General features: G+C 59.4%; 1 protein-coding gene across 1 annotated transcript in view; it reads left to right on the top strand.

Moving 5' to 3' along the window:
* The window catches only part of SLC9A9 (solute carrier family 9 member A9), a 498,743-nt gene that overhangs the window by 183,879 nt on the left and 299,716 nt on the right, over positions 1 to 15,148 (top strand). The window contains exon 6 of the mRNA XM_066347824.1: positions 7,837 to 7,942. Coding sequence (XP_066203921.1) covers positions 7,837 to 7,942 — 106 coding nt within the window. The remainder of the gene's footprint in view (positions 1 to 7,836; positions 7,943 to 15,148) is intronic.

Genomic DNA, 15,148 nt, shown 5'->3' with positions numbered 1-15,148 from the left:
GGGGAGGGGGTGGGGATGCCCCGGTCATGCTGCAGGGGGGGTGGGGATGCCCTGGTCATGCTGCAGGGGGGGTGGGGATGCCCCGGTCATGCTGCAGGGGGGGTGGGGATGCCCCGGTCATGCTGCAGGGGGGGTGGGGATGTCCCGGTCATGCTGCAGGGGAGGGGGGGATGCCCCGGTCATGCTGCAGGGGGGGCGGGGATGCCCCGGTCATGCTGCCGGGGGTGGGGGTGGGGGGGGGATGCCCCGGTCATGCAGCAGGGGGGGTGGGGATGCCCCGGTCATGCTGCAGGGGGGGTGGGGATGTCCCGGTCATGCTGCAGGGGGGGTGGGGATGCCCCGGTCATGCTGCCGGGGGGGGGGGGATGCCCCGGTCATGCTGCAGGGGGGGTGGGGATGCCCCGGTCATGCTGCCGGGGGGGGGGTGGGGATGCCCCGGTCATGCTGCAGGGGGGGGTGGGGGTGCCCCGGTCATGCTGCAGGGGGGGTGGGGATGCCCCGGTCATGCTGCAGGGGGGGTGGGGATGTCCCGGTCATGCTGCAGGGGGGGTGGGGATGCCCCGGTCATGCTGCCGGGGGGGGGGGGTGGGGATGCCCCGGTCATGCTGCAGGGGGGGTGGGGATGTCCCGGTCATGCTGCAGGGGGGGTGGGGATGCCCCGGTCATGCTGCAGGGGGGGTGGGGATGTCCCGGTCATGCTGCAGGGGGGGTGGGGATGTCCCGGTCATGCTGCCGGGGGTGGGGGGTGGGGATGTCCCGGTCATGCTGCAGGGGAGGTGGGGACGCCCCGGTCATGCTGCCGGGGGGGGGGGGATGTCCCGGTCATGCTGCAGGAGGGTGGGGATGCCCCAACTGTACAGCACAGGTCAGTCTGTCACAGACTTTGCCCGGACCTCAGCGTGGCGGAGCTTCTGGTCATCAGGAGGGTGGGGTCTCTGGAGCCCAGAGTGTGTGTGCTGGCAGCTAGGAAGGTGGTCCTACTGAATGTACTCTGTGAGGAGGAAGCACCGGTCAGACCCACGGGAAGGTGGGGAGCCCGGCCCCCACCTCAAAGCCAGACGACTGAGTTAATGTGACCCCTTAGCTCTCTGAGACCTCCACTCCCTGGTCAGGGCCACCGGCTCCTCAGCAGAACCTAATCTTTGCAGGGTGGAAGGTGGAACGGAGGGAGTCCAGGGGAGAGAGCAATTGCTTTTCCCCGGGCTGAGGCCCCGGAGGAGCAGAGCGCCTCCCCTGGAAACGACGGCGACTGTCGTCTTAGAGAGTGACTGGGCGCAGGGGTCCTGGTAACGGCCCCTCCTCCTTCTCCCTGGACCTCCTCCTGCGACTGGTCCACTCCGCCCTCCCTCCAGCGGAGCCCAGGGTGCCTGGCTGCCAGGGAGATTGTGTGCGTTGGCCCTTTAAGAGGGCGCCCGCGTCCCTGAGGACGCCTGTCTCTCTCTGGGGGACAGAGGACAGAAACCTCGCTGCTCTTCACAGCGGAACGCGAGGTGGATGCCGGTTCCCGGCTCTCAGCTGGGCAGCTGGGCAGCTGGGTTTCGTTTCCCCGTTCCCAGGGGCAGTGCCCCCCCAGGTCAGAGTGTCCCTCAGAGCCCCTGCCCCCGCTCGTCAGGGGAGGGGCAGCCCTTCCCGCGTCTCTGCCCTTCCTGCCAGTCGCCTCCTGGCTTCTGCTGGGACTCCTCGATGGGGAGACGCCCCTTCCTTCGGGCTTGAGTTAGTCGTTCAGGAGGATTGGTCTTCAGTGTAGCGGTCACTCCAGTTTGGTCCTGGGAGGAGGGGAGTGGAGCTTCCACCTGCCCCGCCACCATCTTAGACTCCGTCCAGCAAAACATCTTTTCAGAGTCAACGCACTGAGATGCCGATCAGGCCAGGCAGCCATTGTCCTTACGTTTATCTCCAAGTGTGACCACTGAGTGTGGGCCTCCTCCCCCGTAGACGACTGCTTTTCCCCCTCTTTGTCCCTTGTCACCAAGTCCTCGGTGATGCTTCTATCCCACAGCCTTCTCCGTCCCCCCTGCCCCGTGCTCTCTGTCTGCTAAAACGGTTTTCTCGGATGTCTGCAATGATTCACTGGCCTTTCTCAATCATCCTGTCCTTACCTGAGGGTAGTGCGTGCGTGCGTGTGTGTGTGTGTGTGTGTGTGAACATAAGGTCACAAGTGCGTGTGCCCCTTATTACCAATGTGAGAGACACAGTGGACTTCTCTCCTGCTAAAAAGTCAGGGAGAAGGGGGGGTGTAGAGAGGGAGCCCCAACCCTAAGTGAAACACCAAATGCCACCCCCAGAGATGAGAACTAATAAAGTTTAACAAAGACAAGAACGACCAAATCCCCTGATAAAACACCAGAGGTTTAAGAAACCGGATCGTGCCCTCTCCCTCTGCTGTCCCCGTCGTCCCTCAGTGTCCTTGTCCTTCCCTGTGTGTCACCCGAGGGCTCGTCTCAGGGAGCGTTGCCGGTCAGGCCAGCCTCAGGCCCAGGGTGTCCTCACCCACCTGGGAGGGGTGGGTGGAGCCGGCGTGAGCGCGTCCACAGCTGGAAGGAGCCCTCCCCTGGACGGAGCTCCAGAGAACCTCGGACATTGTGTACAAGACGGGGCCCGGCCAGCGAACTCATGAACTGACCTCCTCAGAGCTGCCCGCGCAGCAGCGAGCGTGGGCGGCCGCTGTCCCGACTCCTGTCTCGAGCTCCTGTGGGTCCCTGCAAACCCCACCCCCGCCCGCCGGACACGCCGCCTGGCCTGGTTCCGAAGCTACTCCAGGTCACCGCGGGGGAGACAGGAGGGCGCCCGGTCACTGCTTTCTCGTGTGTGGGGTCCTCTGTGTGAAGGCAACCTCAGCTCTCGGTGCCAAAGAGACGGTGGGAATAACAGAACCATTTGAATGAAACTGGACATTGCGTTAAAAGCCCCCCCTCTGGTGGCCCAGCAGTCACTGGGAAGAGACACAGTCTGGTCACCCGGAAGAGGCTGGTCACTGGGAAGAGACGCAGTCTGGTCACCGGGAAGAGACACAGTCTGGTCACCGAGAAGAGGCACGGTCTGGTCACCGGGAAGACGCACAGTCTGGTCACCGGGAAGAGAGACACAGTCCGGTCACTGGGAAGAGGCACAGTCTGGTCACCGGGAAGAGGCACAGTCTGGTCACCGGGAAGAGCCACAGTCCGGTCACTGGGAAGAGGCGCAGTCTGGTCACCGGGAAGAGGCACAGTCTGGTCACCGGGAAGAGACACAGTCTGGTCACTGAGAAGAGACACAGTCTGGTCACCGAGAAGAGACACAGTCTGGTCACCGGGAAGAGACACAGTCTGGTCACCGGGAAGAGGCGCAGTCTGGTCACCGGGAAGAGACACAGTCTGGTCACCGGGAAGAGGCGCAGTCTGGTCACTGGGAAGAGGCGCAGTCTGGTCACCGGGAAGAGCCACAGTCCGGTCACTGGGAAGAGGCGCAGTCTGGTCACCGGGAAGAGGCGCAGTCTGGTCACCGGGAAGAGCCACAGTCCGGTCACTGGGAAGAGGCACAGTCTGGTCACCGGGAAGAGCCACAGTCCGGTCACTGGGAAGAGGCGCAGTCTGGTCACCGGGAAGAGGCACAGTCTGGTCACTGGGAAGAGGCACAGTCTGGTCACCGGGAAGAGCCACAGTCCGGTCACTGGGAAGAGGCGCAGTCTGGTCACCGGAAAGAGGCACAGTCTGGTCACCGGGAAGAGGCACAGTCTGGTCATCGGGAAGAGGCACAGTCTGGTCACCGGGAAGAGGCACAGTCTGGTCACCGGGAAGAGGCGCAGTCTGTCCCAGCGCAGGGCGCCCCCAGAGCCGGGGAGGTGGGGGGCCCAGGGCCTCGCCCCCTCTCTGTGAGCCCGGGGAAGTCTCTCTGGGGCTGCAGATGAGCGGAGAGTCATCTTCAGATCCTGCAGATACAAACACGCAGCTGCAGAGACGGCCAGCCGTAGAGCTGCCGAGATAGAACTTTCTAGTGTCAGAACAAACCTGTGTTCCACAAGGTTAATTTGCAAAGGGAAGCTGCTGTTAATTACCCCCCCCCCCCACTCCCTAGTTAAAGCCTTTGTTTTGATTAGATGCGGGGCCTTGACTCTCTGAGAAAAAGGAGAAAGGGATGACGTAGCGGAGGCCACGTCTGCTGCTCCCAGAGCCCCTGCAAGGGCTGAGCGTGGTGACAAAGGGGACATCTGACGCCAGCGGAGCCCCCCCCTCGCTGTGCCTCGGGGACGAAGGACCCGCTCAGGTAGACCAATGACCTCGGTCCTCTGGCTCATTGTCACACCGACTCATGACACGTTATTTCTGTTGTCCCTGCTGTCCCAGATGAGTTGTTGAGCTTCATTCTCTGTCTTCTACAATAAATTTATTTTTTAGCAAAAACGAATATACTTACAGAAATTCCTGCTGCCTATGGTGTCAGCCGACGTGTTCACGCTTAGGGATCGGGTCCAGCGAACAGACCACGTGGATCCATGCATGTTCCCCGTGAGCCCTGACCTGCACACGTCCCCCAGGGGTCGTGCACGCACTCTCTTCTCTTCCCGTAGCGTGGACGGTGCCCAGGCGAGCTCGCAGCTCTCGCGCGTGGCTTCCTGTAGCGTGGATGGTGCCCAGGCAAGCTCGCGGCTCCTCTGCGTGGCTTCCTGTTCCACCTGCACGCCGGTGCACGCTGACCACCCCCACCATTCCCTGCACGCCGGTGCACGCTGACCACCCCCACCATTCCCTGCACGCCGGTGCACGCTGACCACCCCCACCATTCCCTGCACGCCGGTGCACGCTGACCACCCCCACCATTCCCTGCACGCCGGTGCACGCTGACCACCCCCACCATTCCCTGCACGCCGGTGCACGCTGACCACCCCCACCATTCCCTGCACGCCGGTGCACGCTGACCACCCCCACCATTCCCTGCACGCTGGTGCACGCTGACCACCCCCACCATTCCCTGCACTCTGGTGCACGCTGACCGCCCCCACCATTCCCTCCTCCCTCCTGACTCTCTGTAGTGCCCGCCTTGTATGAACCTTCACTTCTTATTGACATTTCCACTTAAAATTCCACCTGGCTCTTCAGGTCAGTACGTCTGAAACCACACCTCCGGGATCCCCCCCCCCCCCGCCCCCGTCTGCAAACTAAATTTCTCTCACAAAGACGCCTTTGGCCGCAACGGCCCAGGGTTGAAACCCGGACTCACTCATCTCTGTCCCTCAAGCCCCCGGACCCACCAGTGCTGCACCCTAAGTGGGGAGGGGGCACTGTCTCTTGTGCTTGACCCTCCCTGGCGACGCTGTTCACTCATTCCCTCGCTGAGGGCTGACTGTGCTCCAGCTCCGTGCTCGGGGCGAGAGACACACAGAGAAGGTCAGCCCGGGCAGCAGGTCAGGCGCAGAGCACGGTGGCCGTGGACCTGGCGAGAGTCAGCGGGGTGGGAATCCAGGCGTGGGGCCTGGAGGGAGGACTCTTCCTGTTCGGGTGGGGCTCGTCTCTCGCCGGGACACGGGAAAGCCTCCAGCCACCGTCTACCTGCTCTCTGCCCTGCCGTCCGGGTTCCTCCCTGAAGTGCCAATCAGATGGCGTCACCCTTCTGATGAGCACCCTTCCCTGGCTCCCCACGGCCCGGGACAAGCGCCCAGGGACCGTCCTGACTCTGCTGACAAAACCTTCCAACTCAGCATTCGCCCCGAGCACTGCTTTCTACAACACACTCACTTCACAGTCCACGAACTCGGAGAGGGGAGGGCAGAAATGAGCGTGCCATACTGCTCTGCCCTGAACTCCGGCCTCCAGGGCCACGGCCGACCACCCTCTCTACCCCTCTGGCCGTCAGCGCAGCAGGTCATCTCACTGGACGACCACCCTCTCTACCCCTCTGGCCGTCAGCGCAGCGGGTCATTCCCTGGATGACCACCCTCTCTACCCCTCTGGCCGTCAGCGCAGCGGGTCATTCCCTGGACGACCACTTTCTCTACCCCTCTGGCCGTCAGTCAGCACAGCGGGTCATCTCCCTGGCCAGTCACCCTCTCTACCCCTCTGGCTGTCAGCGCAGCGGGTCATTCCCTGGCCGACCACCCTCTCTACCCCTCTGGCCGTCAGCGCAGCAGGTCATCTCACTGGACGACCACCCTCTCTACCCCTCTGGCCATCAGCGCAGCGGGTCATCTCCCTGGCCGGTCACCCTCTCTACCCCTCTGGCCGTCAGTCAGCACAGCGGGTCATCTCCCTGGCCGACCACCCTCTCTACCCCTCTGGCCGTCAGCGCAGCAGGTCATCTCACTGGACGACCACCCTCTCTACACCTCTGGCTGTCAGCACAGTGGGTCAGTCCCTGGCCGACCACCCTCTCTACCCCTCTGGCTGTCAGCACAGTGGGTCAGTCCCTGGCCGACCACCCTCTCTACCCCTCTGGCCGTCAGCACACGGGCCATTCCCCCCCCCCCCATGGCTGCCATGCCCACGTGGCCCGCCCGCCCGTTTCAGAGAGCGAGACCCCGCGGGGTGTAGGTGAGTGGAGGGAGTCGGCGGCTGGTTGTCTGCTGCCCTCGTGTCCTCACAGATGCTCCGTGCACGTCTGTGGGCACCTGGTGGCCATGCGGTCAGACACCGGAAGCCAGCAGCCCTTAGGCGGTGCGCTTGGGAACATCGAGTCCGTCTTTCCGGATGGGTATGATGACCTCAGGAGAGGACAAGAGCCGGGAGCTGACCCCTCTCCCTTCACATGGGGGGGCCACTGCGAAAACATTCATTCATTCATTCATTCATCCGCTCAGGCATCCACGCATCAGATACTCACTGGGCGTCTCCCCAGAACCCGGTGTGACAAAGATGCGACTCGATCCCCCGGGGCCAAACCGTCGCTCCTGTGACGAGTTGATGACAGGACCGGGTTCCAATGCGGGGATCCGAAAGGAGTGACCAGGGTCTCGGGGGTCAGGAGGGAAACACTGGAGAGGCTTCAAAGTATGGACAAAGGTGGGCGGATTTTTGCAGCAGGAATGCGTGTGTGTGTTTATGTATTTAAAAATGGGGGTAATGGTAGCACGTGGGTAGGAAGGAAATGACTCCCCTGGTGCAGGAAACCCTAATGCAAAGGGAGTTAAAAGAACTGTGCGTTACCTCGGGGGGGGGGGGTTATGGCGAGCGGAGCGTGGACTGGGGGAGGCAGCAGAGCCCAGGCGGGCGGGGGACGCAGCGGGAACCCTGACAGGGAGACGGGGCGCAGACTGTCGGGGTTCTGCAGGGGCTCAGCCTTCCTCTGTGAGCAGTGGGGAGCGTGGGGGCAGGTCGGAGCTGGGGCTCGGGCACCAACCAGATTGGGTTCTAGACAGAGGCCCCCCGCGGGCGTGGAGGGTGGACGTGCGAAGAGCACTTCAGGGGTGATTTCCCGAGGTGACCGCCCGCCCCCAGGACAGATCCACGGCCGTGTCCCACAGGCGTGGAGGGTGGACGTGCGGTGAGCACTTTGGGAGTGATTTCCCGAGGTGACCGCCCGCCCCCCCAGGACAGATCCACGGCCGTGTCCCACAGGCGTGGAGGGTGGACGTGCGGTGAGCACTTTGGGAGTGATTTCCCGAGGTGACCGCCCGCCCCCAGGACAGATCCACGGCCGTGTCCCGCGGGCGTGGAGGGTGGACGTGCGAAGAGCGCTTCAGGGGTGATTTCCCGAGGTGACCGCCCGCCCCCCCAGGACAGATCCACGGCCGTGTCCCGCGGGCGTGGAGGGTGGACGTGCGGTGAGCACTTTGGGAGTGATTTCCCGAGGTGACCGCCCGCCCCCCCAGGACAGATCCACGGCCGTGTCCCGGCTAACCGCCCGTCTGTGTGCCTCTCTCCCCAGTGACCGTGCTCGCCATCTTCCACGAGCTGCACGTGGACCCCGACCTGTACACACTCCTGTTCGGGGAGAGCGTGCTGAACGACGCCGTGGCCATAGTCCTCACACAGTAAGTACCCGCCCTGGGCCCGGGCTTCTCCGATGGCACGAGGCGTTTCTCCTGGGCGGTCATTCCTGGCGGCTTTTGCGGCATCCTCCACAGTGGGTCACAGACACACGGGCACTGGCTGGCCTTCCGGGAGTTGCTGCCACAGAAAACCCCCGACATTGGGTATATAGTTCACGAGGCCCCGAATGTCTTCCTCACGGGCTGCCTGTTTCCAGCCTACTATCGCGTACCACAGAGAGCGTCACGTGTATTATTATTATCATTTTTGTTCCCTCAGTGGATGTATTTAGCCGACTCACGCAGGGTTCCTAAGATGGACATCAAAGCGCTGTCTTCCTTTTGAAATCAGCATGGTTTCTGTATTTTCCTCATACAAGTCATTCTCCAGACGATAGACGAAGAGAAACCTTGGCAAGGGTGGTCCGTTGGGGCAGACGGGAGCTGGGACGTGAGAGTCAGACCCTCTCACCATGTCCCTGGCGCAGAGGGGGCGCGTCACGGGGACCCACACATCCTTAGACCCGTCACGAGTGACACGGGCGGAGCGTCAGCTGAGAGCCCAGTGGCTCTTCCTTCGTCCTGGGAGGGTTCCTTGGTGAGATGAGAGCCAGTGTCCTTTCCGCGCCCCTCTGTGGACACCATGTATATTTAATAAATGCCACTCGGTGGCCTTTGCTGGGTCAGAGGTCCCCTCTCAGTTTTAGATGAAGGTCCACACTTAGGGCAATAACCCCGGAGGAGAGCAGCCATCTCATCGTTGAAAGGGGACCACAGGGCTCCATTCAAGATGTCCATGACTGTGAACACGTTTGAAAAGGTGGAGTGAGGAGAAATGTCAGGTGCTGTGGGCGTCTGGCAGTCAGAACTGGGGGTGGTGGGGACAGCACTGTGGCCTCCCGCCAGCTGCCATTTCTCCAGGGGACACCTCCGCTTACCGCTGAATCCGGCACCTTTCAAGCCGGAGTCCCCAAACGACCTGACACTCCCCCAGGAAAAGGTCAGGGACAGCAGGTTGAGAGCAGAGCAGAACCGGGGGGACTCACGAAGGCCCAAGGGCGCTTCGGTTTAACGAGACACCAGGAGCGCGAACTGGGACATCAGGAATCTCCACCCCGAAAATACAGATATGAAAAAAATATATTTATTCAATTAAAAAAAATAAGAGAGAAATCTGCCATGTCCTTCATGCTCACTCGCTTTCTGAGCTGCCCAGCAACAAGCAGACCCACAGACGCTCAGAGGAGCCGGCAGACAGACCCACAGACGCTCAGAGCAGCCGGACAGACAGACCCACAGACGCTCAGAGGAGCCGGACAGACAGACCCACAGACGCTCAGAGGAGCCAGGTAGACAGACCCACAGACGCTTAGATAGACAGACCCACTGACGCTCAGAGGAGCCGGGCAGACAGACCCACAGACGCTCAGAGGAGCCGGACAGACAGACCCACAGACGCTCAGAGGAGCTGGATAGACAGACCCACAGACGCTCAGAGGAGCCGGCAGACAGACCCACAGACGCTCAGAGGAGCCGGCAGACAGACCCACAGACGTTCAGAGGAGCTGAGCAGACAGACCCACAGACGCTCAGAGGAGCTGGATAGACAGACCCACAGACGCTCAGAGGAGCCGGATAGACAGACCCACAGACGCTCAGAGGAGCCGGACAGACAGACCCACTGGTACTCAGAGGAGCTGGGCAGACAGACCCACAGACGCTCAGAGGAGCCGGATAGACAGACCCACAGACGCTCAGAGGAGCCGGATAGACAGACCCACAGACGCTCAGAGGAGCTGGATAGACAGACCCACAGACGCTCAGAGGAGCCGGATAGACAGACCCACTGGTACTCAGAGGAGCTGGGCAGACAGACCCACAGACGCTCAGAGGAGCCGGATAGACAGACCCACAGACGCTCAAAGGAGCCAGGCAGACAGACCCACTGGTACTCAGAGAAGCTGAGCAGACAGACCCACTGGTACTCAGAGGAGCTGGACAGACAGACCACAGACGCTCACAGAAGCTGAGCAGACAGACCCACTGGTGCTCAGAGGAGCTGGGCATGAATCAGCAGCCCCAGCCCCCGGGAGCACTTCCGTTCCCACAAGGTCCCGCATAGACGTGTATTAACCTGTGTCACCCCAGCAAAGCCAATTAAAATAAATTCATTAAAAAATGATAAAGTAGCCTGACCAGGTGGTAGTGCAGTGGATAGAGCGTCAGACTGGGCTGCGGAAGACCTAGGTTCAAAACCCTGAGGTCTCCAGATTGAGCACAGAATTGCTGTCTTGAGTATGGGATCACAGACATGACCCCATGGTCACTGGCATGAAGCTCAGAGGTCTCTGGCTTGAGCCTAAGGTCACTGGATTGACCAAAGGGTCAATTTGGTCTGCTGTAGCCCCCCCCCCCCCCCCGCTCAAGGCACATGTGAGAAAGCAATCAATGAACAACTAAGGTGCCACAACGAAGAATTGATGCTTCTCATCTCTCTCCCTTCCTGTCTGTCCCTATCTGTCCCTCTCTCTGTCTCTCTCTCTGTCACACACACACAAAAACAAAGTGATAAAGTAAATATTTGTTTTCAAACAATGAAAACAAACAGGTGCAGACATCCCAGGAATGTTGATACTGTTGACTGAGTACAAATGGGCCTGGAGGCTCTGAGGAGTCTGTTTAGTGTCTGTCTGTCTCATGCGCCTCCCCCCACCCTCACTCCCCACTCCATACCCTCTACTCCCCTCACTCCACACTCCACAGCCCCCTCTCCACACCCCCACTCCACACCCCCACTCCACACCCTCACTCCCCCCACTCCACACCCCCCTCTCCACACCCTCACTCCACACCCCCCTCTCCACAGCCCCCACTCCACACCCCCACTCCACACCCCCACTCCCCCCACTCCACACTCCACAGCCCTCACTCCACACCCCCACTCCACACCCCCACTCCACACCCCCACTCCACACTTCACACCCCCACTCCACACCCCCACTCCCCCCACTCCACACCCCCACTCCCCCCACTCCACAGCCCCCACTTCACACCTTCACTCCCCCCACTCCACAGCCCCCACTTCACACCCCCACTCCTCAGCCTCCACCCCCACCCCCACTCCCCGCCCACACCTGTGCTCTCTGGCTCTGGCAGTGCAGGTGTTGAGCACAGTGACTCTGACGAGCTCCGCCTTTAAAATAAAGGGGATCTCACATGAGGAACGCCTGCCCACAGGGGAACATCTGCGTGAAGGAGTCTGCAGCCCTCTCCTATGCCTGGTGCGTTCGGACCCCACCGGAGCCTCCCGGGGTCTCTGAGCGGGTGAACCTTGCTGCCCAGGGTCTGGGCCGTCTCTGTGCACAGTGCCTCCGCCCGGCACGGTGGGCCGTGCCTGGTACCCCCTTGCCTTGTTCCCCTGCCTCTTAAGCTAAGTTGATGGCACGCAATTACCTTTTCCTGTGTCTACTGATGTACCTGAGGAGAGGGCTAAGAGTTTCTGCTGCCTGTCATCACACGGAATGTCCATATTGTGACACAGGTCACAGGTGAGAAGGAAAGAGGTTCACTGAAGTGCCGACCCCCTGAGAAGATGGGGGGACTCTTGTCCTCAGAAACCTGTCTCCATAGCTCAGACGCCTTGGCCCAGTGATGCAGAGGAGTGTGGGAGTTTGAGGGGGGAGGACCCTAGGAGGAGACCAGACGAGACGTTTCTCTGGAATAAGAAACATTCTTGTTCTCACGGCCGGCTGGTCCTCCGCGGTCCTCTTGGCCCTGCAGCTGGACCCGGGGTTTAGCAAGTAACCCGCAGACTAGAGCCGTTGTTCGGCTGACACTAATAATTATTTTCAGTTTAACTGGTGGCTCCACGTTCCCGTGGTCAGGTTGATGGGCTGGGGGCTGAGGGTTGGTTCCTTGCTCCGACGAAAGCCCTTCCCGTGCGTCGGCCGGAGCCTGTGATTCACCTTCGGCAAGAATGTTGTTCCCAGTTCCGGGACGGGAATGGGCTGTTGAATTGTAACGAAAACTCAGCCAGAGGTGAGAGCACCAGGATTGGTGACATGCTTTGGATGTGTTACAGAATGCATAGCTTGATTATGGACTGGATTGGTAATATGTAACAAGCTGGGTGTAACAGTTACTAAAGTTAACCAGGAGGCTTTACAGAGATCCTTTCATCAGCTGCCGTTCGTAGTGTATCCTTATTTTAATTCTGTTCCCTGGCTAGTGTATCCTTATTTTAATTCTGTTCCCTGGCTAGCCGGACTAATGTCAGGAATACAGCATATTCGTTCTCCGTTCCCGTGACGCACGCGTATTTTCCCTCCTTTTGAAGCCCCGTCCCCCCGACACGCTCTCTTTTATCTAAAATGGTTGTAGAGCTCTTCTTGTCCCTCGGAAAAGAAAGGTTATCGATTCTGATGTGAAATCAAGCGTAACACGGGACCCAGATCATTTGCCCCCGTGGCCCGTGGCAGTGCCCCCCGGAGACCCTGTGGAACGGCCACCCACTTTCGTTCACCCCACCATCTTCCCCCAGCAAACCTCCTCGTCTGAAAATCATCCTCTGACATTTGAGTTGTTGTTTTTTGTTTTTTCTAATTTTATTGTGAGCACGCTCTGGTTTTCAGACAACTATTTACAGTGGCATTTGAGGACCGCCCTCTGGTCCACAGCGGGAGGTGGTGACTGGTGTCCCTGAGAGGTTCAGACGATCTGGACTCGTTCCTCTTTTACAGGAGAGGAACTTGATGCGACATGAGAGTTTTGACAGGAGCTCGACCCCATACTCTGTATCCCAGGAATATACAGAATGCCGTGCCCCCACGTACAGACCTTTTCCTGTGTGAGCGAGAGACTTTAGACGATGGGTTCGCATTTCTGTAAATGGCTCACGAGAGGATCGAGAAAGGCAGAACATACCCAGCGGAGGTCTGGAGGGGCGTGCGGGGTGGAGTTCTTAATGACGACGGCGCCTTCAGAGGCAGCGTGGCCGAGCGGAAAAGGGCCCCGACTTATGTCAGAAGAGCTGGTGTCGGGGTTGCCGGGAATCAAGGTGCAGTTATCTCAACAGACAGGACCCGAGCCCCAAACCGGGTGAACAAGAAGGGGGTCCTGGCCCTGGCCGGTTGGCTCAGCGGTAGAGCGTCGGCCTGGCATGTGGGGGACCTGGGTTCGATTCCCGGCCAGGGAACATAGGAGAAGCGCCCATCTGCTTCTCCACCCCTCCCCCTCTCCTTCCTCTCTGTCTCTCTCTTCCCCTCCCGCAGCCAAGGCTCCATTGGAGCAAAGATGGCCCGGGCGCTGGGGATGGCTCCTTGGCCTCTGCCCCAGGCGCTAGAGTGGTTCTGGTCACGGCAGAGCATCGCCCCCTGGTGGGCGTGCCGGGTGGATCCCGGTCGGGCGCATGCGGGAGTCTGTCTGACTGTCTCTCCCCGTTTCCAGCTTCAGAAAAATACAAAAAAAAAAAAAAAAAAAAAAAAGGAGGGGGTCCTGCGTCAGCTGATGTGTCTGAGCAGCAAGCACGGAACCCACTCAGGGCGGGACGAGTGAGAGGAGCAGGACCCTCTCCTTCCTCACTCAGCTCCCCCGGGGGTCAGCGCCCGCAGCTGGGCGCCAGGTGGCCCTCACTTCCGGCGGCTCTGTCCTGCTCCGGGAGGCCCCACTGCCCCCCGCCCGAACGTCAGCACACCCCCTCGGTGCCTCTGCCGTCCCAGGCGCACTCGGAACTCAGCGCCACTACGGCCGGGGAACCGCACTGCCCGGGTCTGAGCGCCGTGCCTCGTGGGTCTGGGGGGTGAAATCAGTTTCCTTCAGAAGCGCCGGAACCAAGACGGGCAGTGGGGTTGTTGCTTAGAGTCCTGTTGCCACAAGAAAGGTCAAGTGGACGGATGCCGGACAGAAACAAAACCTGGAAGACCAGCAGTGTGACGTCGCTTAGCATAAACTCTCTGTGAGTGTTCCTTTGTCTGTCCAGTGGAAGAAGAGTTCTTCTGTATACATCACAAAATTACTCAGAGCAGTAAAAAGAGCAATCTGGTTGGAAAGGCGCTGTCATCTATAGAATCTATGCTATATAAATAAATATAGGCTTATTATAATTCATATAATCCTTTTTTTAAATTTTTCTGAAGTGAGAAGTGGGGGCGGGGAGGCAGACAGACTCCTGCATGCGCCTGATTGGGATCCACCCGGCATGCCCACCAGGGGGTGATGCTCTGCCCATCCAGGGCATTGCTCTGTTGCAACCAGAGCCATTCTAGCACCTGAGGCGGAGGCCACAGAGCCATCCTCAGCGTCCGGGCCAACTTTGCTCCAATGGAGCCTTGGCTGTGGGAGGGGAAGAGAGAGACAGAGAGGAAGGAGAGGGGGAGGGGTGGAGAAGCAGATGGGTGCTTGTCCTGTGTGCCCTGGCCGGGAATCGAACCTGGATTTCCACACGACAGGCCAATGCTCTACCACTGAGCCAACTGGCCAGGGTCTCATATAGTCTTTTATATCAACATCTTTTATTCTATTTACCCCAGATCTTCTGCTTTCCTAAAAATGATGAGAGAGAGACCTGCTTCCGGTGAAACATCCCTTCATACGTGGGGCTATTTATGATCCAAGAAATATAGAGAATAATCATTTTTACCTATGGTTTCCCCTTTTAAGGATGAACCACTCAGTGAAGGCACACTGTTTAAAACTGGACAGATCAGGGGAGAGAGGTTGAAGTAGACGTAAAGTGATGAGGGTGCTCACAACCGGAACTGGTATCTCCGGTAGAAGTTGAGCGGAAGGCAGGAGAAGGAAAAGAACAGATACTACATCTCTCACAGTGAAAAATCAGTATTGACTGTGGAGCTGGCAAATCAGCAAGTGAAGGCGTGTGCCTCTTGAGCAGAGTCAGAGGGCCGCCGTCGGAAGGCATAAAGCATAAATAGTGAGAGATACTTTTCTCTGTAGGACCGAGGTTTATGGAAAGGGAAAATATATACTGAAAGCTTTACTTTTATATCTTTCCTTACTGTCTGAAGGTTTATATGTGCTTACATTTATTCAAAACAATCCCCAGGTGACCAAGACATCAAAGGCAGAATCTATAAAAGAGGAATCAATTTATTTAATAGCTACAGTGTTGCATAGTCCGAGCAGGCAAACAGTACAGCAAATCATGCAATCCAGCCCTGGCCAGTTGGCTCAGTGGTAGAGTGTTGGCCCAGT

Source organism: Saccopteryx leptura, chromosome 8, assembly GCF_036850995.1.
Source record: "Saccopteryx leptura isolate mSacLep1 chromosome 8, mSacLep1_pri_phased_curated, whole genome shotgun sequence".
Lineage (NCBI taxonomy): Eukaryota > Metazoa > Chordata > Mammalia > Chiroptera > Emballonuridae > Saccopteryx > Saccopteryx leptura.
This window is presented reverse-complemented; position numbering and strand designations above follow the sequence as displayed.